Source organism: Rattus norvegicus, chromosome 7, assembly GCF_021556685.1.
Source record: "Rattus norvegicus strain SHRSP/BbbUtx chromosome 7, alternate assembly SHRSP_T2T, whole genome shotgun sequence".
Classification (NCBI taxonomy): Eukaryota; Metazoa; Chordata; class Mammalia; order Rodentia; family Muridae; genus Rattus; species Rattus norvegicus.
In genome coordinates, this window is record NC_141540.1 from 5,627,105 (window position 1) to 5,653,820 (window position 26,716).

The window sequence follows — 26,716 nt, forward strand, 5'->3', positions numbered from 1 at the left end:
ATTACTGCATTTATTTGTTGGAACAGGTGGGGGATACACCCATGGAACAGAGTACCATGAAAGTAAAAAGACAATTTGCAGGAATCCATTTGCTTACACCTCACGGGAATGGAGCTCTGGCTCTTAAAGCTTGGTAGCAGACTTCTTCATCCACTGAACCATTTTGCCAGCCATGTATTTTTTTTTTAAAGATTTATTTATTTATTATATATAAGTACACTGTAGCTGTCTTCAGATACACCAGAGGAGGGCATCGGATCTCTTTACAGATGGTTGTGAACCACCATGTGGTTGCTGGGAAATGAACTCAGGACCTCTGGAAGAGCAGTCGGGTGCTCTTAACCGCTGAGCCATCTCTCCAGCCCCCCATGTATTGTTTTTGACATGGTCTCTACATATCCATGGAAGTCACTAGGTAGACCTGGCTTTCCTCAAACTCACAAAGATGTGCTTCCCAATTGCTGGATTAAAATATGCACAACCTCTCAACATTCTTGAGACCTGCAATGTGCTAAGCATGGGATATGCAAGTCCTCATACTCAAGAAACTTCACCCACATCATGGCAAGAACTGTCTTGTTCTGTAATGTCATGGTCTCCGAAAGCCCAGGACTCTGTGCTGCAGCAGAGGATCATGAGTTCAAGGCCAGCCTAGGCTACAAAAGAGGAGCCTGTCTCAGAAAATGTCTACAAAATGTTACTCTAAGCTAGTCAGCATTCTGTTGACAAAACAGCTGAGAAAAACCAGCTTAAGCCTGCCACGGTGACATATGTCTATAATAATAACACTTGAGATATGGAAGTAGGAGGATTAGATGCTCAAGATTATCCTCAACTACATACCAAGTTTGGAACCAGCCTACAGGAGACTATGTTAAAAAAAAAAAACAGGATGACATAAAACTTTGGTTTTTGTTTCAGAATCTTACACTATTGTAAGGCTAGATATGAAGGCCAGGAGCGAGTGGAACAGCAGAACTTCTTGCTTTATGGAGGATAGAAAAGGGAAGAAAGGAGATGGTTTCTGAAGCCCCCCATACCAGAAAGAGACAAGCTTTCAGGGGTTGGGGATTTAGCTCAGTGGTAGAGCGCTTGCCTAGGAAGCGCAAGGCCCTGGGTTCGGTCCCCAGCTCCGGAAAAAAAAGAACCAAAAAAAAAAAAGAGAGAGAGAGAGAGACAAGCTTTCAACATGTGAGCTGTTAGGGGACAATTAGGATTGATTTAAACTTTGGAGCCTGGTGGGAGAGACGGGGATCTGATTGTGAGGCCAGCCTGGTCTACATACCAAGTTCCCAGGTTAGCCAGAGTCTTAAAAACAAAACATCTCTTGGTCAGTCTCATTTAAAAGGGGGATGGGAGGAGGGCTGGCTTTTTGTAGAACTAAATTAATTACCTTGAATAGGTGTGTGATGCTTGTCACATCAATCCTGAACAAATCTCGAACCTTCTCTCCCCATCCTGCTCCATTTAACACGTCTCCTAAGCCCTCGTCACCTTGAACTTCTATTACATTTATTAACTTTTATAAGCATTTGCCTGCATGTATGTCTGCACTGCTTGCATTGCAGTAAGTTCCTGGGAAAGATAACCTGTTAACCTGTGTGGTGTGGTTGCTGGGAATTACCATGGGTCATCTGAAAGAGAAGTCAGTGGCCTTAGGCACGGAGCCTTGAAAATGCCACTAAACTTGCTTTATACATTGTATGTAGTGCTCTTTCTCCTTGGGGTTTGTGAGGCTGGCTTTAAGTTAGGGTGATCCTCTGCATGTATCAGCTCTCTCCTTGAATCCTTTGTAGCTATTCTGTAACATTCCATGGCAAGTGGTCTGAGTTCATGTTAGTAATAAAGATTGGATTGTGCGTGCCTTGGATTCTAGCCAAGAGGCAGCTGGAGGAAGTTTGTGGACTGCACCAGCCCGGTGTGCAGAGTGAATTCCAGGATAGCCAGAGCTACATAAATAACATGTGTGGGGGAAGTGGGGGGAATTTTTTTTGCCATCCAGCAAGGAAAAATGCCTGGCACGCAGTCAGCTAATTCAGCATAGCTTGTGAGCTCGTTGTTTAGTAAGCACTGACACAGTGTGAAGACAAAAGCAAGGTTCTGGCATAAAAAAGCTGCCATCAACTTTTTGGTTATGTGAGGTGTCAATTTTTAAAATTGTTGTGTCTAAATTTTTTGAGTGTGTATGTATGTTAATCAGGTGCATGTCAGTTGCCCAACGAGGGCAAAAAGGGGCATTGCATTTGCTAGGACTAACGTTCTGAAGTGTAGAAACCATGAGTCCAGTGCAGGAGTAGCAAATGATCTTGTCAGTTGAATCATCCCTTTGGCCCTTGCTTTTGATGCAGTCTTCAATGATCAGGATCTCACTCTGCACCCACCCTCACACTCAATTCTTCCACTTCAGCCTTCGCCACCACACCCAATGGGTTTGTAGCCCAGGCTGGCCTCCAACTCCCAGCAATCCTGCTTCAGTTTGGCATGAGCCATCACATCTGTCATTCTTTCTGTGATCTGTGCATGTATGTGCATTCACTACGTGTGATGGTGTCAAATTCATGTTCTGGAAGTCAGTGTTAAATGTCTTCTCTGGTTCTCCAACTTTTTTTGTTTTTTTTCCCCCATGTCAGCCTGTTGCTTGCTCCTTCTTTAGGACCTAAGGTTGACTTTAGCTCTTGGGTTAGAGGTGTGTGCTAGGCTGAGTCACACACAAGGTTTTTCCAGGTCACAATCTTGGGGTTAGCAGTGTGATCAAATATCCTGCAACATTATATGAATAATGATTTCAACTTGTATGGGGATTTTTTTTTTCTTTTCTTTTTTTCGGAGCTGGGGATCGAACCCAGGGCCTAACAAGTGCTCTACCACTGAGCACTTACCCAACCCCAGGGATATTCATTTTATAAAGTAGTTTTCAGTCAGTTTACTTTTTTCAGCAATGACTACCACAACATGTACATATCAATTACTCATAGGTCAGAAGACAATGATTATAGCTATGGTTTGGCTTAGATTATAAAAGGCAAGCAATTGGGGTTGGTTGGTACATTGTTCTCTTTTTTTTTTAATAATATATGTGAATATTAATATAAGTACACTGTAGCTATCTCTGAAGACAGCAGAAGAGGGCATCGGATCTCTTTACAGATGGTTGTGAGCCACCATGTGGTTTCTGGGAATTGAACTCATGACTTCTGGAAGAGCAGTCTGGTGCTCTTAACGGCTGAGCCATCTCTCCAGCCTGGTACATTGTTCTCTTTTTTTTTTTTTTTTTTTTCTTTTTTTCGGAGCTGGGGACCGAACCTAAATCCCCAAACCCCCCCCCCTTTTTTTTTTGGTTCTTTTTTTTTTTCCGGAGCTGGGGACGGAACCCAGGGCCTTGTGCTTGCTAGGCAAGCGCTCTACCACTGAGCTAAATCCCCAACCCCGGTACATTGTTCTCTTAAAGGCAGGTTAATCAGGCTGGGATAGGATAGCAGTCAAGTGTTCAGTGACCTCGAAGTATATTAAATATACTGTAAGGTTCAACAAGAAGTTCCAGTCTCTTAGGATAATTTTTTTTTTTTAAGATTTATTTCATGTATGTGGTTACACTGTCACTGTCTTCAGACTCACCAGAAGAGGTCATCAGATCCCATTACAGATGGCTGTGAGTCACCATGTGGTTGCTGGGAATTGAACTCAGGACCTCTGGTGTTAACCGCTGAGCCATCTCTCCAGCCCTCTTAGGATAATTTTATTATGCATTGCCATAGAGGTAGAAGAAAGTTTTCATTTTTTTTTCATTAGTGTTTAATTAATCATTTTTTTTCGGAACCCAGGGCCTAGCAAGTGCTCTACCACTGAGCTAAATCCCCAACCCCTAATATCAACTATTCATTAGCCATCTCTCCAGCCCTAATACCAACTTTTTAAAGCCTTTTCCTTACTCTATAAATAGGTGGATGGTGATGAGGCTTTAATCCCAGCACTCGGGAGGCAGAGGCAGGTGGGTAGAGATGTTCAAGGCCAGCCTGGTCTACAGAGTGAATTCCACGACAGCAAGGGCTTCGCAGAGAGACTTTGTCTTGGGGGGGAAAATTCTTGTGGACCCCTATTTAGAGACCCTAGAACTATCAACCCCAACCTCAGAGTATGTGGAAGCCTAAACAAGGCATAGTAGTTTTCTTTACCTTTCTATTACTGTCAGACTGGTGTTTCTAAATTGTGAGAAATAAAGATGAAGCACAAGAGAGAATGTAAAGTGACTCTTGTGCTTTAATCCAGAGCTTATCCCAACCAAAAACTGAATTTGTCAGTAATTGCAAAACAAGCCTATTAAAAGTTGGATCCTATCAGCTAATGGTTGAGATTATAGTAAGGGCATGAATGGAGTCTAATGTGAAGTCCATTGAAATAGTTAGGAAAGACAGGTAACTAAAGGAGTGGGAGGGCTGAGGAATGGTAGACTACAAACTGCCATGCAGTGGAACTGAATCTCAGAGGTCTCATGAAAGACAATTGTTTCAAAAGAACGTTTGAGAGGGAAGTTCCCGGTAATTTCAGGTTGGAGTCTAAATGTTCTCTTCTAGTCTGTTCTTTTTTTTTTTTTTTTTTTTTTCAATTCATCTCAGACTTTGTTCCAAGTTAATCTTTCTAGAACATTTTCCAAACTTCAATAGTATCCCATTGTCAGAGAAATCAAGTACAATTAGCCTAACATCAATACCACCATTGTTTAGCCTCCTTAGCTCTTGTAGTACTGGGGAGTAAACCTAAGAGCCTCATACATGCTAGACAAGCACTCTAGCTATGTTCTACTGTATCTCCAGCATTTTTGGAGACAGTCTGGCTAATTTTGCACTTGCTAGTCAGCCCAAGCAGACCCTGAAAATGAGCTTGTCTGACCTCAGCCTGTGATTACAGACCTATACTACCTGGGACCTACCTTTTTTTTTTTTGGTTCTTTTTTTCGGAGACCGAACCCAGGGCCTTGCGCTTCCTAGGTAAGCGCTCTACCACTGAGCTAAATCCCCAGCCCCAGGACCTACCTTCTTAAATTTTTACTTAGTCTCGCATAGCCCGATCTGACCTTGAATGCCTGATCCACCTCCCATGTGCCATTAGTTACAGGTAAGTACCATGCTCTGCTCCCTTCTCAAGCTTAATTCCCTACACCTTGGGGTTCATATGCAAGCCGAAGCTTAGCTAACTACTGCTTGCAGACCAAATCTAGCCCACCTGCCATCAGTTTTTATCCAAAGAGAGTAATGACTTTTATATTTTTTAATTTTTAAATTTTTACTTATAGGAGTACAATGTGGTTGTCTCCAGACACACCATAACAAGGCATCAGATGTGAGCCACCATGTGATTGCTGGGAATTGAACTCAGGACCTTTGGAAGAGCAGCCAGTGCTCTTAACACCTGAGCTATCTCTTAGTGGTCAGGAACATAGGTATAGTAACTCACGCTTGAAATCTCAGCAAGTGCTGAAATCTCCCAAGTGGGAGGCACAGGCAGGCAGGTTTTTGAGTTTGAGGCCAGCCTGGTCTACACATTGAGTTCCAGGACAGCCAGAACTACAGACATACCCTGTCAAAACAAAAACAAACCCTAGAATACAACTCAGATGGTAGAGTGTTTGCTTGGCCTGTACAAATTGTGTTCAATACCTAGTATTGAAAGTATGTATTCCAAGCTAGGGGTGTTTGGCCCAGTGGTAGAATGTTTGCCTAGAATGCACAAGAGCTTTGGCTTGTCTATGGATTTCAGTTCAGCAGTAGAAAGCTTGACTAGTTCCTGACTTCAACTAGTTCCTGACTTCAATTTCCTCCACAAAGAGGTCCAGATTCAATGTGAACTGCTTGACATGGGTAATCAAGAACTTAACTTGGGACCTTTGTAAGAGCACTGAGCCATCTTTCCAGACATCTCAAATGGCTATTTTAAAAATTGAATGTTCTAACAGTACAAGCCAACCATACACTCATTTGATATGAATTCTGATAGTAGTAAAGTTTTGTTTCCCATATAACTGAAAACTTTTGTGATAGTAAATGACACTGTAGTCTTATTACATGCAGTAGTGTAATTACTTCTGAGTTGAAGTAATTCCGAAGTATTTGTTGATATGTTGTCATAAGCGCACTGGCAGTGCAAAGTGTATCTCGCTGTGTGTTCAAAACCAAGAATGCAGAACAGCTGAGCTATGTGCATGGGCAGACTGCTTCCAGGAGCACTTTTCATTACACATTTGATTGTGGATTGATTACTGGTCCTTGGGAAGCTCAGAAACCTTTCACCGTTGCCAACATTTTCAGAGCCCTTCTTCCAACGGTTGCTTTGGATCCTGGGGAATAACCCTGAGACAAGCAGGTCAAGATGGGTATGGGTAAAGGACACAGGATGCACTGGGCTCAATCCCTAGCACTACAACAAAGAAAAAGGCTATACAATATTTTCTTATGGACTGAAGGGTTAGCCTTCCACTCCTTTTTCTGTTTTTACTATTTGAACTGCATTGGTGTTTTGCCTAGTTCTTGGAATTTTGAGAGCTGGAGGGAATGGCTCAGCAGTCAGAACACTGGGTACTCTTAGACACAGGTTCTATTCCCAGAACCTACATGGTTCACATGATGATCTTTAACTCTGGTTCCAAAGGATCTCATGCCCTCTTTTTGATCTCTCTGTGGGAATCAGGCACACCCATGGTACACATACTCGTTGACAGAATACTTACATAACCCTGGGTGGGGGGGTGATTTGAAGCAGGGATGTTGCCCAGACTATCTGAAAGTTGTCCCAGCTCCTTCAACTGAGATTACAAACCTGAGACTAATGCTTATTTCCCTTACAGGTGGTAAAGTTCTAAAAATCAGGCAATAGGATCTGGACTATACAGCCAACTAACATCACCAATTAGTCTGCCCTGGCCAATATCAAAAAAAAGAAAGAAAAATCCTAGCACATAGAAGCAGGGTTAGCCTAAATTTGAAGATAGCCCTAACTACAAAAGGACGAAACTTTTTACATCTCCTTTAGCCATAATTGAGCCAGGGCCTCCATTTTGCACATCTGAACACAACTTTCATTTCACAGCTCCCCTTCAAGCTACCACTCTTCCCAAACGTTTTACATTTTCCTAAAACCTGTTGTCCTAAATAGTGGCTCATTGGTCTACCTCTGCCCTAATCCATCAGCTTTTGACAAGCAACGACTGTTCTTGGTTGCTAACCTCACTAAACCTTAACCCAGGGCACTATACACACAGCCAGTTAAAGGATTTTCAAATAGATCCTCAACCTCAGCTGAACTCACGCATGTAAAACAGCGAATTAGTCTACAAATTCTCTCCTTGCCTTCCCCAGGGGGCCAATGTCTCCAAGCTGAGGGAAAGGCGGGCCCCTAAAGGCAAACTCGCAAAAGCAGCTCCTTAGCTAAAGGAGCCGGGACCGGATTCCGACACTCAGAAACACAGAGGGATGGTCCAGGCTTTGAGGACGAAGCCGTTAACCGAAGCTGCCAGGCGTGGCGGCTTTGGCACAGCACTATAATCCCAGCACTCGGGCGGCTGAAGCTCGAGGCCAACCTGGGCTTGCGTGTGGCGCCGGGTCTCAGACAAACGATCCCCACACATGGCCTTTGGGGCCTGCTCTACACGCCGCGGCGTCCCACCACCTCCCTGGGCCGCCCCGGGCCGAGCGCGTGCTCAGACGGTTGGCGGCCAACGGCTCGCTAACGCGAGAGATGAGCCCGGGAAGACAGGCGCGAACAGGACAGCCGAAGGGGCGGAGGGGAGGGGCGGCCGCGGGAAGGATCGCGAAGGAGCCGGGAGGCCCCGCCCCTTCCGTAGAGATCTCTAGAAAACCGCGCAGTCTGGAAGTAGTGACTGCGCACGCGCGGCGGCCAGGCCCGGGCATTTTGCTGCGTCACCAGCCGCCGCCGGGCCTCACCACCCCTCGCGCGCACGCACGCTCCTTCTCCGTCCTCGCGCCCCTTTTCCTACACTTTCCTCCTCTCCCGGGCTGAGGGAGCCGCTCTCCGCGCGTTGCATTCTGGGCATCGAGGCCGAGCCCGCCGCTGCCGCCGCCGTCGCCTAAGGGGAACGAGGAGAGGCCGCGACCGGGTAGAGACCGCCGGAGTCGCTGCCGGAGAGGAGTCGACTCGCCAGCCGCCGCCAGCGAGGCCCGCCCACCCGTTCGCCTGGCCCTCTGCCCCGTTCACCATGTGAGTGCGACATCCCGCCGACGGAAGGTCGTCCGGGAGCGAAGCGAGGCCGCGCCGGGAGCCCCGGCTGCCGGGAAACGGCTCTTCGCCCTCCCCCCACTCGCGGCCCTTCGCCTTTCTCCCCGTGCTGGTGGCAGCCTTGCCGTGGGGTGGGAGGGCCTGCATCCCCGTTCCTATTACCGTTGGAGGACATTTTTTTCCTCCAGATATCCGTTTCCCCCATCTCCAGCCCGTCCCCCGGATTTCTCGTGCCAGAGATCCCACTTTTCCTCCCTAGACGGCCTGTTTCACTCGGAACTCTGGGAACTTAGCCTTAGGCCTCAAACTCGTGTGTGAGCTTTCCGCCATGAGGCTCCCGCCGGAGCCGTAGAGTCCTGCCGCTCGGCGCTGATACCCGCACCAGGCAGGCCCTGGGCAGAGAGCACTTGTCGGTGCCGCCGTAAGCCAGTGCTACCGGTAGGGCACCACGCGGCCCTCGGCGGCAGGCACTGCTAGGCAACTAGCGGGGGCCATGCCGTCTCCCCAACGAAACTTCCCGTTCCTACATCTCAGTCTCTTGTTAGCAAATCCGGTCGCCTCCTTGGCAGAGAGTAATTACTATGGAGCAGGTAGTTCTTCTGCACGTGTCTAGTCACAAGATACTTGTGGACTTTTTCTGTGTTGTTCAATAAACTTTGGGTGTTATTTCGTCATGCTCTCCATGCGAAGGTGAAATAGGTATGAAATGACCATCTTACTGGCCTGAAGACCTTAATTTGTATATAACCTAAGAATTTTTGCCCGTAAAACTTTCAGATATGAGATAGTTAAATTACAATATTTGAGGGTGGTGTGGGTGGGTGCTATGCACAGCACTAAAAGTTACGGATAGTAATTGAAAAAAAGTGTAAAGTTTAACAGTTGTAAAAGTTTAAGTTTTAAGAGCTTGCTTGAACGGATAGAAGATACCTTACAGTCAATCAGTGCCTGAGAAACAGGCCCTAGAAGAAGATATGTAGTGCTAGAATGTGTAAAGAAATTTAGAGGAGTCCCTCCTAAAAACCCAAATATGTAACAGGCTTTACGCTTAAGTGTTTTATTATAGTGACTTTATTCCTGTGTGCACCTCCCGGTGCTCCTCAGTGCTCCTTGAAGGTAAGAGGACAACCTGTGGGAAGGAAGGTCTGTGGGGATACAACTTGTCAGGTACAGCAACGAGAGCCTTGCTTAACCATCTTACCAGTACGGATTTAAATTTTACCTTTGAGATGTTACAGATAGAACCCCGTGTTAGGAAAAGGCTCTCATAACTCAGCTATATTCTGATGTTATATTGACTTTTTAGGACAAGTCTATGTAAAACTTATTTCCTTTTTGATATTTAGTTTTCCAAACTGTAAGGAGGAAGTGAATTGCTAGGTAAAACATAGTTTAATAGAGAAACATAGCCCAAAAATAAAACATCTTTTCACCCAGAAGTACCAAGTTAGGAGGTGGAGAGATTGATTGCTCAGTGATAAACAGCGCTGGCTATTCTTGCAGAGGACCAGAGTTCTATTACCAGTACCCACAGTGCCTGCTGAGAGCAGAGGTGTTAGATCTGAATCTGGAGCTAGAGGCAATTGTAAACCATTCAACTTGGGTGCTTGGGTTTTCTGCAAGAGCAGTGGAGTGTGGATGTTTTGCCTGCATATATGTCTGTGTGTAGGTCACAAGATCGAGTTGGATCCCTTGGAGCAAGAGGGTTGTGATTCACCAGTGGGGTGCTGGGCTTAGAACCCTGGGTCCTCTGGAAGGGCAGCCAGTGCATTTAACTGTTAAGACATCTTTCCAGCCTCTATTGCTTTTGAGACAAGTTCTTACTGTGCAGCTATGGCTGTCCTGGAACTCAGGCTGGAGATATGCCTGCCTCTGCCTCCCTGAGTGCTAGGATTAAAGGTGTACAGCAACTGGTCCCATTGACCTTCTTTTTAAGGGTTTGTTTTTTGAGGCAGGGTCTATGCTGCCCAGAGTGGCTTACTGTATATGGGATCCCCTTGAATTCCTACACTTTCTCCCTCCACCTCCCAAGTATTGGAATTGTAGGTGAACAACTTTTAAGATTAAAGGCCAGCCAGGTCTGTATAGTGTGCACACCACATCTCTTATTTATTTTTGTTTTCATGACAAGGTTTTTCTGTGTAGGCCAGGTTTGCACCATTGTGCACATTTTGAAGAGATCAGATCCCTGGTCTTGTTTTAAAATGCTCAGTATACAGGAGTGGTTAATCCTTTAAGAGCAATCATACTTTTCCAGAGGATCTGGGTTTTCAGACACCACATGGTGGTTGACAACAATATCTACCTGATTTCAGGGAATCAGGCACCCTCTTCTGGCCTCTGTGGACACTGGGTATATAAGCAGTGTCCTTATGTACATGTAGAAAAAAAAAACAGGAACAAATCCTTAAAAGACAAAAGTGTTCAATCTATACTGTTTTTTTGTTTGTTTTTTTGGAGCTGGGGACCGAACCCAGGGCCTTGGCCTGCTAGGCAAGCGCTCTACCACTGAGCTAAATCCCCAACCTCCCAATCTATACTGTTTTGTAAACATCAAGTCATATAACTATTGACTTAGTGTTCTGGAGTGAAATTGGAAGAATCTGGCTGATAAGTGTTCAGTTTTTTAATGTTTGCTGTAAACAGGCTTTTTCTTTGAGATAGGCTAGTAGGGTCTTACTGTATAGCCTTGACTATAGTCTCACTGTATGGTCCTGGAACTCATGTAGACCAAGCTGGACTTAAACTCAAGATCAGACTGCCTCTGCCTTCCAGGTAAAGTCCATAATGCCTAGCATGTTGCATTTTTACTCTGCAGAACTCCCAAAATAAATCTTCATCTTTCCAAACTTTTAATAAGCATGTGGTATATGGTTCAAGTTTGAAAAGAGTATCTGATGGTGGCTTTTGTTCTTTGTTGATTTCCCTAACCACTGTAACCTGGCAACTGATTTTCCCTTTTTTCTTGCTGAGTTAGACTTTAAGTAGAAGGCATAGAAACAAAGTGACAAAATTTTGCTGGGTTGTAGGTTACTCCTATTGCTAATTTAAGATTATTAACTGTATTTTCTGCTTTAAAGATCTAAAAGCTAGAATATCATTTGGAATCTTGAATAGTTACTGATATTTCCACCTTCACACCAGTAAACAATATAAAATAGATGGTAGGGGTTTTGGTGGTTTGGGTTTTTTAGGTATGCCAGGCTGACATGGAACTTGTAATCTGTCCTCCTACCACCCAAATGATGAGATTATAAGCACGTGCCATCATGCCCAGCTTTGTAAAGATTCTCAAATGTAGAATTACTTAAAATCTTACTACCAAGATAGACCCACGGTTGTTTACATGTGCAAGGCAAGCTGCTCTACCACTTTGCTTTAGCCCTAGCTGTTATTTATTGGATGGACTGATAGTTTTTTGGGAGTACGGGGGGGGGGGGGGGGTTGGGACAGGGTCTCACTGTGTAAGCCATACTAACCTTGAACTCAGATCCCAGCCCTGCCTCCTGAGGATTAAAGATGTGTATCGGCACCTCTCTGATAATCCTCTTTTTAAAATGAATCACATCACAGGAACTACTGAAAACCCAGCTTTGAGAAGCTGACACAGTACAGCTGAATCTCCTCAAACTAATGTGTGTGTTTAGATTATTTCTTTTGAACTTTGTGTCATTGAATTTCTCTCTGATGTAAAATATCTAGCCTCGTGAATCTACTCCGTGGTGCCCTAATGTTATCTTGACCCATAATTTGAGAAACAAAGAACTGCCGTGTTTATTTAAATCTCCTTTCCAGTTTTTGTTGGTTTTGTTTTTTTGGGTTTTTTTTTTGTTTGTTTGTTTGGTTTTTTTTTGTTTGTTTGGTTTTTTTGAGGCAAGCTCTTGGAGTCGGTAGAGGTGGTTTCTCTGTAGCTGTCCTTGAATGCAGAGACTGGCCTACCTCTGCCTCCAGAGTGCTGGGATTAAAGGCTTGTCTCATTGCAGCCAACTTTTTTTTTTTTTTTTAAAGATTTATTTATTATATATAAGTACACTGTAGCTGTCTTCAGATACACCAGAAGAGGGCATCGGATCTCTTTACAGATGGTTGTGAGCCACCATGTGGTTGCTAGGAATTGAACTCATGACCTCTGGAAGAGCAGTCGGGTGCTCTTAACCGCTGAGCCATCTCTCCAGCCCCCCAACTTTTTTTTTTAAGGAATGGGTCGCTGGCTTGGAATGCCTGCCTTCACCTCTCAAATGTTGGGATTACAAGCATATTTGACTGTGCCTGGCTTTCCATATAGTAAATTTTTGGTATGCCTTTGTCTAGTTCTTATCACAGACTGATACAGCTAAAACTGTTTTGTTTTGTTTTCATTCCCTTGTGAACTCCTGATCTTCTTCCCTGTGGAATACCAGCCCTGGAAAGGTAATGGCAGAAGGTTTGATGGAGTTTGAGGCCATCTAGGACTGTGTAGTTAAAACTCCCTCATTATAAGACATTCCTGAAAAGGAGATAGGGAAGATGGTACAGCAGAAAAGCACTTGGCTAATATGAGGATCTGGGTTCGCATTTCCAACACCACATAAACGATGAGTACTGTGCTGTGGGGGAGCAGCACACTGGGGTATTAGGGCTTGTTGGCCAACTGCATGTGTACATATGTACTACATGCAGACATAACTTATGTGTGTGTGGCTGTACATGTGTATGCTGGTATATGAGAAGGCCTGAAGCTATAGCCTGAGCACAGTTTTCCTACTACATTACCATACTTGTTGGAGCATGGCCTGTATAGATTATTGCACAGAGAGTGGAGACCAGGATGACCTGGAACTTTTGGTAATGCTCCTAGACTCCCCAAAGCAACACTCCTGGCTCAAGGAAGAGCTGGGATTGTCCGCTCCTATTATACATCTCTAGCACAATTTCCAGTATAACCTTCCAGTAAACACTTACCGATGTTCAAGCTCTGTTGTGCTTTATATAGCATGGTTACTACATGAGATGCTTGTGATAGTTACCCTGTAACAGATCTTTAAGTTGAACTAAACTATGTCTCGTGTTAAGCAGATTAAGATGGTGCAGTACTTAAAAGCTGGCTGTGATGATGCCAGCCTTTGACCCCAGTGCCTGGGAGGCAGAGCCAGGCAGTTCTTTCAGGAAAGCTAGGGATGTGTAGAGATACCATGTCTGAAAACAACTAAAAGTACTTAACTATTCTTGAAGAGTTGGTTTCTAGCACCCAGCCTCACTGCCTTTTCCCGATTCCCTCTTCTGACTTCTGTAGGCAAGTCCCTCATACATACAAACCTTAACAAAAAAAAAGTCGGGTGGGTTGGTTGGTTGGTTGGTTGGTTTAAAATGTTATTGAGGGGCTGGGGATTTAGCTCAGTGGTAGAGCGCTTACCTAGGAAGCGCAAGGCCCTGGGTTCGGTCCCCAGCTCCGGAAAAAAAAAAAAAGTTATTGAAAGTATAGAAAAGCACCCTCAACCCAGCATCACCTGCATATTAAAGGACTTTGACATGCAAGTCCTTTAGATTAAGACTGTTGGTCAGAAACATTGTTAGCTGAGATTTAACACTATAGGTCCTCCTTGAACAGACAGCGTCTTAGCTTACCTAATACTTGATAGAAATTGACTTTTCAGTTGGTTTGTTTGTTTGTTTTTGCTTTTTTTTGTTTTCTGAGTATTTTTCATACAAGGTTATTAATTGATAAGTGTTTTTTTTTTTTTTTTAAACAATTCTATGTGTGTGCGGGTGTTTGCCACATGTGTTCAGTGGGTTTCTGAGGTGGCCATAAGAGTATCTAGTCCTTTGGAGCTGGAGTTAACAGTCTACATGAGGTACTTTTATGTAGCTGTAGGTGCTGAGAACTGAACACAAGTCCTTTTGGTTTTTTTTGTTGTTTGGTTGGTGTGATTTTAGTTTTTATAGTCATGACAGGCTTTCTCTGGGTAGTTCCTACCTGTCCTGTAACTCAGTCTGTACAGCAGGCTGGCCTCCTCATATGCCCTTGCCTTCTGAGTGCTGGGATTAAAGGCATGCTTAACACTGCCTAGCTTTAAGTTCTTGAAATGCTGAGCCATCTCTTTACCCCAGCATTCTAAATCCTATTTTTCCCAATTTCCAGTGGAACCAAGAGAGAGAGAGAGAGAGAGAGAGAGAGAGAGAGAGTATGATTTGATTGTAAAGATTTATTATAGATACTGTAAGAAGACAGATATTTGGGGCCAACCTAGACTGCTGTGAGACCTTACTAATGGTTACTTTTGACTGTTTCTATTTTTTCTTTTCTTTTTTGTTGGAGCTGGGGACCGAACTAGGCAACCGCTCTACCACTGAGCTAAATCCGCAACCCCCTGTTTCTAAGTAAGGATTCCAAGAAAGATACTCTTTTATTTAAGAGATACAATCCCTGTCTTCTCATCCTCCCCTTAAAATAAGGGCACCAGTCATATTGGAGGTTTTAAGATTGCACTTTCATTCAATTCCCTGTTAAAAGCCCTGTTTCCAAATAAAAGTCTCATTCTGAGGCACTAACTATACAGACTTCAACATAAAAGATCAGACAGAAAACAGTTCAGCCCATAACATTGATTACTTAATGTGAATCAAAGGAAATAAGTTGAATGTCTTTGCTGGTTCCACTACGTGCACACACTCGAGTGTAAGGGTTTCTTTGCAGGCCAAGCTGCCCCCACCTCCAGAGTTCTGGAATTGAAGGCATGTGCACTAGATTATATGGCTATAAAAGTAGTCAACATGGTATCTAGAAGGTAAAAGGTGCTTGCTGTTGGCCTTAGGACCCGAGTTTGATGTTTGGAATCCACATGTTAGAATCCCACAAGATGTCCTCTGACCTTTACATATGCACATATCAATAAATATAATTTTTAAAAATATTAAGTAGTTGGAATTTTATGCAGATGTATCTTTCCATTTCAAATAATTTGAGCAAGAAAGTTCATTATAAGAATGCCTTTTAGGGGGCTGGAGAGATGGCTCAGTGGTTAAGAGCACCCGACTGCTCTTTCAGAGGTCATGAGTTCAATTCCCAGCAACCACATGGTGGCTCACAACCATCTGTAAAGAGATCTGATGCCCTCTTCTGGTGTGTCAGAAGACAGCTACAGTGTACTTATATATAATAAATGAATAAATCTTTAAAAAAAAAAAAAAAGAATGCCTTTTAGGGGCTGGAGAGATGGCTCAGTCATTAAAGGCTAGGCTTGAAACCAAAAATATAAGAATACCTTTTAGTTGACCCAGTCGAGTTTACAACCAAGATAATTTGGGTGGGGTCTATTTTAGCTATCACTACTTTGTCGTGAATTTCATTTCCAATTTAGCTGTTGTTTGAGAAACCTAGAAACTCTAGGTACCTGTGGTCTGAAGTTGAATCTAGAAGAATATATGATATGTGTGAGCATACATGTCTTTGAGTCCGTAGTTTCTGCCTTTATGTGAGTTCTGGGAATTGAAGTCAGGTTGACGGGTTTGTATGAAAAAACCTGTACTTCACTGCTAAGCCATCTCACCAGCAAAATATTGACTTGTTTTTATTTTAAATAAAATGACATATTTTGTTTGGTTGGTTTAGTTTTTCAGGGTGGGGTTTCTCTGTGAAGTCCTGGTTGTCTTGGAACTCACTCTGTAAACCAGGCTGCCTGGAACTCAGAGATCCCCCTGCCTCTGCCTCATGTGTGCTAGCAGGCCTGGCAAACAGCGCAACTTCTAAAACTGAATTGCACCAAGAGGAAAAAATGCTTTTTTTTTTTTGCTTTTTTTTTTTTTTTCCGGAGCTGGGGACTGAACTCAGGGCCTTGAGCAAGCGCTCTACCACTGAGCTAAATCCCCAACCCCTTTATTGTTTAACATTACTGCTGTATTCTTAGCAACCAGGCTTCTTCAGCTCTTTTCTTACTATGAATAAGAGGGGAGGGAGACTAGCCAGGGCTGGCCTGGAACTCAAAGATCTGCCTCCTTCTGTAATTAAAGGCGTGTGCTGTGCCTGCCTGGCTCATTGATTTATTTATTTTTTTATTATTTATTTATTTATTTGCTTTAGGAGGTCTGATTTAGGGTTATTTGGTTCTTTGATCTTTGTTTTGTTTTTGTTTTCTTTCTTACTTAAATCTATCCATCTTAGACTAAACCTCACTGCATGGCTATAAAACTTTGTTACTTGCCAGGTGGTTGTGGCACACACCTTTAATTCCAGGCAGAGGCAGGTAGATCCTGAATTCAAGGCCAGCTTGGGAGTACCACATGAGATCCTGTGGGGATCTAGGCAGAAAAAAGGGCTGGCTGGCAGTGACAAAATAGCTTGACATTTCCTGCCATCCAAACCTGAGTTTGATTTCTAGAACCCACAAGACTGAAGGGAAAGAGCCAACTACTGCAAGTAGTTCTATGGCTTTACAGGCACATTGCTGGGTAGTTGCCTGTATATGTATATAGGAAAAGAGGAATGTTTAAAAAAAAAACTACAAAACCAATACCAGCTGATTATATTAATAAATTTTATAAGGGAAAGAGGCATTTGAAATCTGAGATCAAATCAAACTGAAAAAATGTACATCTGTTAATTCCAATTCAAGACACGGAGGCAACTTTTTTTTTTTTTTTTTTTTCCCAGAGCTGGGGACCGAACCCAGGGCCTTGTGCTTCCTAAGCAAGCGCTCTACCACTGAGCTAAATCCCCAACCCCACGGAGGCAACTCTTATTACAGACTAACCCTAACAAAACCCGGGTTGGGGATTTAGCTCAGTGGTAGGCCCTGGGTTCGGTCCCCAGCTCCGGAAAAAAAAAAGGAAAAAACAAAACCCATTAGGAGATGTAGGTAATAAGGAAAACTCAATACATCTGCCAATAGGTACTAAAGAGATAGTGTTTCTTCTATTTTATTGGGAAACTGCCATGTGTCATTTTTATAAACTTTATATTAGTTGCTATCTGTACGTTGCCACTAGACACATAAGAAAGTCAAGGCAACTTGCAGGTGTTTTCGATCACTGGGTGGGTCTCAGGGGCCACCTGAAATAGTAGAACTTGACTGCACCTGGTCCCCTTGTGTGATTGGTGTGCGTGTGCACGCTCGACTTTGGATCCCCTGGAACTAGGGTTACATGTGGTTGTGAGCTGCCACATGGGTGCTGGCTATTGAACCTAGATCCTCTACAAGAGTAGCAAGGGCTCTTTGACACTGAGCCATCTCTCTTATTCTTGTTCTGTGGGACAGCAGCCTGGTATGTAGTCTGGACCGTTCTAAACTTGCAGTCCTCTTAGTCTCCTGTGTTCTGGGATGACAAAATAACATACCTAATTAAATCTATGAATCTTAGTTTCAGTAGTGATGGTTTAAAGGAGTATCACCTAGTGATTGACTGGCATTAAATGATAGGTCTTAGTCCCTGTTAGCCATGGTGAAAGGTAGGTGTTGTTGGGTTGGATGGTGTAGCCCTGCCTCATTCCCTTATCTCCCAAAATAAAACCCATATTAGGAAAGTTTTGCCTTTGGAATGTAGGATAAATGTAAAGTGAAATTTAAGTTGTGATGGAAAAGAGAAATAAACTGTTTTGTTAGATATGAAGTTGTAAATACTCAAAGAATTCCTTCTTGAATTTTATCATTTTCTCTGTTTATAGGCAGCCTGCTTCTGCAAAGTGGTACGACCGAAGGGACTATGTATTCATTGAATTTTGTGTTGAAGACAGTAAAGATGTTAATGTAAACTTTGAAAAATCCAAACTTACTTTCAGGTAATTTGCCTTTTGTCCTAGGGTAGCTATTATTACTGTGATGAAACACCATGACCTTGGGTAGAAATGGATTATTGGGCTTATGGATCCACTGTTAATCATCAAAGTCAGTCAGGGCAGGACAGAGACCATGGTGAAGTTCTGCATACTGGCTTGCCCAGCCTTCTTTCTTGAAGAATTATAGAAGTGGCAGCACCCACAAAGAGCTGGGCCCTTCCGTATCAATCACTAAGAAAATGTGCTGTACAAACCTGCCTTCTTACAGCCTGATCTTATGTGGGAGTATTTTCTCTTTTGAGGCTCCATTTTCTTGAATTGTGTAAAATTGACATAAAACCAACCAGCACACCTGTTTTACATCAGTGTTAACCAAAGTTTACTTATTATAACTGATTGGCTTTTTAATTTCTCTTTCTCTCTCACTTTTTTTAGTTGTCTTGGAGGAAGTGATAATTTTAAGCATTTAAATGAAATTGATCTTTTTCATTGTATTGATCCAAATGTAAGTACTAGTGATGCTTTTTTTCTGGCTTAAATTATGAGAAGTTGGGCCTGCTGCTAGTTATCTTAGGGCTTTATTGCTGTGAGGAAACCGAGACCATGGAGATTTTTATGAAGGGTGACATTTAATTGGGGCTGGTTTACAGCTCAAGAGGTTGGGTCCATTGTAGTCCTAGAGGGAATCATGATGGCATGTAGGCAGATAAGAGTGCCAGAGAGGTAACTAAGGGTTCTGCACCTGGAGGGGCAGGAAGAGACTAGGCCTGGCTTGAGGTTCAGAGACACCAAAGCCCACCTGCAATGACACTTCCTCCAACAATGCCAGTCCCTATGAGGGGCCATTTTCATTCAAACTACCACAGTAATACACAAAACATTAAATCCTAAATCTGTTTAGCCTAACAGTTTGGAGACTATTGGCAACCTCTCTTCCTACTTGTTTTTTATTCTGTGACTGGCCAAATGCCAGTACCTTTGAAGTCTTTCTATCTTAGGTCAGAAATGCTTAATAGCCAAAAGCTTGTTCTTTCAGTTTAGGAAGAATATAGGGAAGAAATGAAAAATGAACCAGGCTCGTACCTATAAGCTTCCACTTTAGGAAGTAGAAGCCGGACAGACAGCTTTGTCTACATAGAAAACCCATCTCAGAAGAAAGACACAAAGCTTAGTGTAGAGGGTCCCTCAACTAGTAACACTCAGGGCTAATTGTGGAAGATCTTGGGTTCAAGACTGGGCTGCACAGTAACAGGCAAATTATGGAGATACAGCTCAGTTATACTTTCTTAGCATGTTTCAAGGTCCTGGTGGGTGGGTAGGTGAAAGAGTTGGGCATGAAAAGGGAGAAGAAAAAAAATGAGACTGTTTTTTGTCATAACAGTAGAGCGATAAGTGGTATGCTGATGCTTTTGTTTTAGGATTCCAAGCATAAAAGAACGGACAGATCGATTTTATGTTGTTTGCGAAAAGGAGAATCCGGCCAATCCTGGCCTAGGTTAACAAAGGAAAGGGCAAAGGTAAGTTTTCATTTTCTCTGAATATTTAACGTTTTAAGAATTAAAACTAGAGCTGGAGAGATGGCTCAGAGCATATTGTCTGCTCTTCCAGAGGTCCTGAATTCCCATTGACCACATGGTGCCTTATAACCATATATAATAAGATCTAGTGCCCTCTTGGCCTGCAGGCAGAATGCTGTGTATATGAAAATCTTTTTAAATCTAAAACCACATTTTTATGATAGTATAAAAGCTGGTGTTCTATACTTGGCTTTCTCGTCAAATGTCCTCGTTGATAACGATGTTTTAGGTTGAAGAGACAAGCTTTTTATCAGGTATGGTTGGCACACTTGAGGCTAAGGCACAAAGGTTGTGACATCAAGACTAGTTTGCCTGGGTGTCTTAGTTAGGGTTACTGTTACTGTGGCAAAACACCATTTGAAGCAACTTGGGGAGGAAAGTTTATTTATATGGCTTATACTTCATATTAGTTCATCATAGCAGGGCATGAACATGGAGGCGGGGGCTAATGCAGAGGACATGGAGGGTTGCTGCTTACTGGCTTGCTCAGCCTGCTGTTGTCTTAGAGAACCCTGGACCACCAGACCAAGGGTGACCCCCACCCACAATTGGTTCCCTCCTCTCAGAGGACTAACCAGTGTTTAGATGACATAAAATTAGCCAGCACACTGAGATAAGTTACTTGGTTATAGGGAGCAAAGTTTGGTGACATTTAAGATTCAAGGAGCTGAGTATAAGTTGGCAAGATGGTTTAATGTAAAGGTGATTGCTGCCCAGCCTGAGGGCCAGAGTTCTGATCACAAGAATTCAACTTGGTAGAATAGAAAGTATGTTAGAGGCAGGAGGATTTCTTTGAATTTGAGACCAGCCAGAACTTCATAGTAAGGTACTGTATAGAATGGAAACAGTGTCACTAGGATAGCTCAGTTGACAGAGTGAGTGCCTACTATGCACAAAGCTGTACATTGAATGCAGCCTGGTAGCATGTCCTATAATCCATCTCTAAAGATGAATTAGAAAGTGAAGGTTATTAGCCTTTGTAAATTGAATTAATTCCAGGTATCTGGCAATACTTACTTATCAATGAATGTTTTTGTATAAGAGATAAGTTGAACAGTCAAATAATTCATGAACTTAATACTGCTCTTGGTTTCTTGTGTATTGTTGTCTTTTGAGCTAATCTTATGTCCCATTAATAATAGTTATGAGTAACATGGAGGTAATATTCTTGTTGATCTCTAGCTTAATTGGCTTAGTGTGGACTTCAATAATTGGAAAGATTGGGAGGATGACTCAGATGAAGACATGTCTAATTTTGACCGTTTCTCTGAGGTGAGTTTTTTTGGGGGGGGGGTTGTTTTGTTTTTTTTTTATGGCATTTTCTACCCTGTTCCCATAATACTGTCCTTTTAATCCCTTATTTCTTTCCGTTTTTTTTAAAGGTTCATTTATTAGTTTTATGTATGTGAGTACACTGTCACTGCCTTCAGACACACCAGATCCCATTCAGATGGTTGTGAGCCACCATGTGGCTGCTGGGAATTGAACTCAGGACCTCTGGAAGAGCAGTCAGTGCCCTTAACCACTGAGCCATCTCCCCAGCCCTATTTCTTTCCATTTTAACATGTATGGATAGTTTTTCACCTGCATATCTGTGCACCATTCTGGAACCTGGTTCCAAGATGGACAAAGTCCTAAGATGGTGCCAGGAGTCCCTGGAAATGGAGTTATAGGTGGTTAAAAGCCACTGTGTGGTGTTAGAAATCAAACCCCAGTCTTCTGTAAGAGTAACAAGTGCTTTCAACCAGCCCCTTGGTCACCTGTTTTGGTTTTCTAGACAGAAACCTATGTAGTCAGGACAGGTCACAACTGCTTATAACTATTTCTGGAGGATATAGTGGCCCTTGTCTTGTCTGGTCTGTTTAGGCTCTGGGATTACATTTGATGGACAAACATCTAAAGAGATAGTCTTGGGGTAAAGAGTTCTTTTTGAAATAGGGTCTCTGTAGCCGTGGCTGTCTTGGAACTCAGATCTATCTGGTCTACAGAGCGAGTTCCAGGACAGCCAGGGCTACACAGAAAAATCCTGTCTCAGGGAACAGGGGGGGACAGTTCTTGTTGCTCTTGTATATGACTTGGGTTTAGTTCCTGGCACCCTTATACATTTGTCCATATTGCCAATTATATGTCTGAATGTTTGCTAACCTGAGTTCAGAAGATTGACTGGTTGTGAACCACCTACCATGTGGGTGCTGGGAAATAAACAGGACCATCATGATGGGTTCTTAACACTGAAATGTGTGCAAAATCAAGAAGAGGAGGAAGGTATAGTAGCCCATGCCTTTGATCCCAGTACTGGGAAGACAGAGGGGAAAGGATTTGAGTTCAAGTCCAGCCTTGTCAACATAGTGAGTTCCAGGACAGCCAGGGATACACAGTGAGACCTTGTCTATAAAAAAGCAAGAACAGGATGAGTGAACAGAAGAGGACCATTATGCTGTATTGCAAATGGCACAAATCTGTTACTGTATGTCTGGCTAAGACTTTTGTCCCCATGGAAACCAGAAGAGACCATGGGATCCCCTAGAACTGGAATTACAGATGGTCGTGGTCCTCATCCATGTGGGTGCTAGGAATTCGACCCAGGTTCTCTGGAAAGGCAGGCAGCTAGTGCTTTTAGTTACTGAGCCACCTTCTCCAACTCTTCTTCATTCACTCTCATGTGCATCTATCTTTTAAAGCTATCTAAAGTTTTTACTTTTCTTACAAAGTGGCATGCAATGTTGTTTCCCTTAAATTCAGGTATAAAACTTGGTCCTATCTTCTAGCTAGTAAGCAGAGGTAGCAGAGTTGGTTGGGCCATCCTAGGCTTAATCACATCTCAGAAAAGAGAGTCTACAGAGGTGCTTGCTGTGTGGCCTATGTAGGAACTCCCTCATAGAGGGGTGTTTTTCCTTCCCTTTCTCTGTCTGTGTCTGTGTGGGCCATAAGAGTGTTGTACGGACAGTTGCTGTGCAGTTGTCAGCAGTACATGAGTCACTTTTCCAGCTTGACATATAGAGTTTTAACAGTTTCTTTTGTGTGTGTGTGTGTGTGTGTGTGTGTGTGTGTGTGTGTGTGTGTGTGTGTGTGTGTGTGTGTGTGTGAAGATTTCATGTATCCCTCCATGTTGGCCTCTTACAGTAGTATGTGTAGTTGAGGATGATCTTGAATTTCTGAATCCTCCTGCCACTGCCCCTGTGTACCTTCTCTTGTTTTAGATTCAGCCTTTTATAAAAAGCAAAGTACTTAAGATTCTTTTGCCTTCCTTCATGGGAACTTCTGCTGTACTGAAGACCTATTCTGGAATGTGCAGCCTAGTAAAGCTGAATTTAGCATTTTAAAGCTGATTTTATTCTTCAAATAGATGATGGATCACATGGGTGGTGATGAGGATGTAGATTTACCAGAAGTAGACGGAGCAGATGATGTAAGTATGTGTGCATCCTCTTCTGTTCAGTAATAATAAAGGTCTTGTATACTCACTGTTCCCCTGAAAGGGTGCAGCCATTCCTACCCTTAATGTATCCCTGTCTTATTTCTTAACATATTAAAAGATTTTACCTACTAGGGAAATTGTATTTGTCAACCATTAAGGATTGTATTTTAACAAATCATTGCATAAAGGTAAGAGTTAAAAGATTATCATTTAACAAGGATAGAAATGGGATTTAACAGCAGGTCAGGCTATAGTAATAAAATAAAGGGATGTGAATGCATTGAGGAAAGTGTACTCTACTACATTAGACATTATCTCCCCAGGAATCTGTTAATATCTTAATATAAATTTATATAGTTGGGAGGATTTTCAACTTTAGTATATAGAATTAGAATTCATTGGCTTCTGTGTATTAAGTAATCTTTTCTTTCACTGAATGCCAAGAGAGGACGACAAAGTTAGGGGAGAACTTGTAGAAAGATGGGTCTTCTGCTACAAGGCCTAGGAAAATAGGCCTTGAGTTTAAACACATCATTACATTAAATTCATAGGTTCCACGTAACTATTTTGCTCATATAGTAAGAATTATAATTGGGATTTCTTTAAGGTACACTTAGATCTTTATAGAATATGTATGATCAACTTGGTAAGTTTTTAAATTTTCTTCTACAGGATTCACAAGACAGTGATGATGAAAGTGAGTATATTGGGGGTTTTGTTTGTTTTTTAATGTTTCTGCTGCAGTTATCCCCACTGAGACCCAACTTTGAAAGCAGATACCACATATATTTTCTTTTTAGACACTAGGACAATTTAAAAGAGTACAGGCTAGGTAAAAATCCTAACCACCACTAGGTAAAGAAGAGGGAAAATACTTTTATTACTATTTTATGTTTTAGCTACATAATGTGTCTGCACTGTATACCTGGTGCTTGGGAGGACAGAAGATGCTATTAGAGCCCCTGAAACTGGAGTATAGCCACTTATGAGCAGCCATGTAGGTGCTGGGAATTGAGCCTGGGTTCCCTAGCATAGTAACCAGAGCTTTTAACCTCTCTAGCCTCAAATTAGGCATAGACTAGAATTTGCTTATTAAGAAAGGAGAGGGCATTTCCAGGGATCGAAATGGGCTAGTGAACTAAGAACCAAAAAAGTCCTGTTACATTCTTAGAAAGGGTTTATTCTCTAAGATGCATGTTCAGTTTATGCGTGTTCACAGGTGATTGCTAGGGAGCTCTCAGTTTTGTTGTCTTCATTTACAAATGTTAGAGTATTGTAGTTCTCTTGTCGTCCTTGCTGATTGTTTTTAAAATTCTTTCAGAAATGCCAGATCTGGAGTAAAGAGTGGTATCATCGCCTGGATATTGAGGGGAAAAAAAAAATAACTTCTGCAAGATTTCATAATTGAGAAAATCCCTGAGTTGATAGCTCTAAAGGCAGATATGCTGTACTTGGCTCCTTTAACCCATTTTTCAACTTTTTTTTTTTTTTAAGGCTTCACTAAGGGTTGATTATGTACCATTGTATGGGGCAATTTAAGTCAGCTAAGGCAATATCCGTATGCATGAACATTTCCCAGAATTCCATGAAGCAGTTGAGGTCCTAGGCAACTGCTACAGCAGCTCTGATGAATAACTGCATCTCATCTAAGTCTTCTTTTGTCATAATACACTTAACTTCTCCATTAAGAAAGTTCTCAGCTTAGGGAAAGATAAAGGTTTTAGATCCTAGATAATGGGCTTGAAGGAAGTGGAAACAAATTGGCTAATATCTTAAGCTGATGCCCCGCCATTCTTCCAGGATACCTTTCAGAATTATTCCACTAAAGTTTATTTTTCAAAAAAATGTACTTTACATCATTGTTTGTGATCACTTGTCAGTGTTCAGGTGTATTTTAGCTAAGACTAGTGGATGCCCTAACTTAGATGGTTTTTGAAGCCTATACCTTTGGTATTGTTTGGCCCTTAAGCTTTTACATCTCTTAGCATGGAGGACAAAGAAAGCTGTACATTGTTGCTTGAGAATATGTACATTTTAGACCAGATTTGTACTTGCACTGTCAGTATGGCAAATGAGTGGAAAATGTTAATACACTATTGGATTTTTTATTTCCTGTTTTGATTTCAGCTTATGCCCTGGCTGGAAAACCTCAATTTATGTTCATGACAGTGGGGATTTTTTTAAATGTCTACATTCTTTCTAATAAACTGTTGGAAGATTTCTTGGCTGTCCTTTTAAGTGTCCGTTTGCTCTAATTTCATGTATTTACCCTTTACTGGAATGGAGTTTGTTTTTTTGAGGGAAATTTGGGGCTGGTCCTATTTGAGCAGAGGCTTGCTGTACTGTCCCAGGAACCCTGTACAGTGCGACTGTAATGGGAGGCTGTGGGTGCACTTTGCAGGCAGCTGGACAAGTACTGTGACTCGATTGAAATAAAACTGAATGTGTTGTCCTCCTGTACATTTTTCACTCCTGCATTTTAGCAGTGTCGCTCTTTGATGGCTTCTGAAATCTGTCCAGCCTGAAGTGTCAAAAATAAAAAGCTTAGTAATTTCCATGTGTACATAGCGCAGAATTTGAATCAGAAAACAACGTACAGATTGGACAACCTTTTCACAGGGCTCAGGGGTCAGATACTTATTTACTTTTGGATTCATTCAGATGGCAGTGGTTCTCAACCTTCCTAATGCTGTTAGTTCCTCATGCCATGGTGACCCCAACCACAAAAATTATTTTCACTGCTGTTGGGAATCATAATGTAAATGTCTATTCTGATAGTCTTAGGAAACCCCAAAGGGGTTTTGATCCATTCACTGACTTAAAGAGTATGTTTCTATGCTTTAAACTAATAGTGGTAACAAACACAACAAACTCAGTTTAAGGGGAGAATTCAAGGGAAGTTTGGTTGGTGGTTTTGTTACTGGTTTTTTTTGTTTTGTTTTGTTTTTGAGAGTGGGTTTGGGGTTTTTTGCTGGTTTTGTTTTGTTTTGTTTTTTTGTTGTTTTGGTTTTTTTACACTTGATCTTATTAGCCAAAAGGCCGAGAAGTGATTTTGTTTTGTTTTGTTTTTTTCTTGACTTTGTGTGTACATGTTTTCTCTACATGTGTGAATGTTCCCCTGAGAGCACTGGTAATTGAGAGGTGCAGGCAATGCTCTGAACTGCTAAGCTACCTTTCCAGTTGCCTGTTTTTTTTTTGGTTGGTTGGTTGGTTTGTTTGTTTTTGTTTTTTTTTTTTTTTATTATTATTTTTTTATTTATTCATTTATTATATATAAGTACACTGTAGCTGTCTTCAGATACACCAGAAGAGGGCATCAGATCTCTTTACAGATGGTTGTGAGCCACCATGTGGTTGCTGGGAATTGAACTCATGACCTCTGGAAGAGCAGTCGGGTGCTCTTAACCGCTGAGCCATCTCTCCAGCCCCGGTTTGTTTGTTTTTTAAACTGGTTCCTGCTAGGGAGCTTAAGCTGATCTTTAGCAACCCTGCTTCCACCCTGAGTGCTAGATTAAGAATTATTGCATCGGAGGGCTGGGGATTTAGCTCAGTGGTAGAGCGCTTACCTAGGAAGCCCAAGGCCCTGGGTTCGGTCCCCAGCTCCGAAAAAAAGAACCAAAAAAAAAAAAAAAAAGAATTATTGCATCGGTATGCTCAGTTCTTCATGAACTGAAGTGTTGAGGTAGATTCTTGGTTCTCTCATGTAGTCAGCAAGAACCCTATTTCTCTGTTTTAACCTCAAGTTCT

At 42.4% G+C, this 26,716-nt stretch overlaps 1 protein-coding gene and 1 long non-coding RNA gene across 2 annotated transcripts; both read left to right on the top strand.

Moving 5' to 3' along the window:
- The first annotated feature begins 7,914 nt into the window (after positions 1-7,914).
- Positions 7,915-25,196, top strand: Ptges3 (prostaglandin E synthase 3). The gene is given in 8 exon segments (NM_001130989.2): positions 7,915-8,208; positions 17,864-17,977; positions 18,410-18,479; positions 19,393-19,491; positions 20,734-20,823; positions 22,898-22,960; positions 23,642-23,666; positions 24,291-25,196. Coding segments are annotated over 8 exon segments (483 nt in total). The 5' UTR covers positions 7,915-8,206; the 3' UTR covers positions 24,311-25,196.
- LOC148004415 (uncharacterized) lies at positions 13,814-16,009 on the top strand. The gene is made up of 2 exons (XR_015625019.1): positions 13,814-15,220; positions 15,428-16,009. It is a non-coding gene; the product is annotated as an uncharacterized LOC148004415 (long non-coding RNA).
- Positions 25,197-26,716: the final 1,520 nt, after the last annotated feature.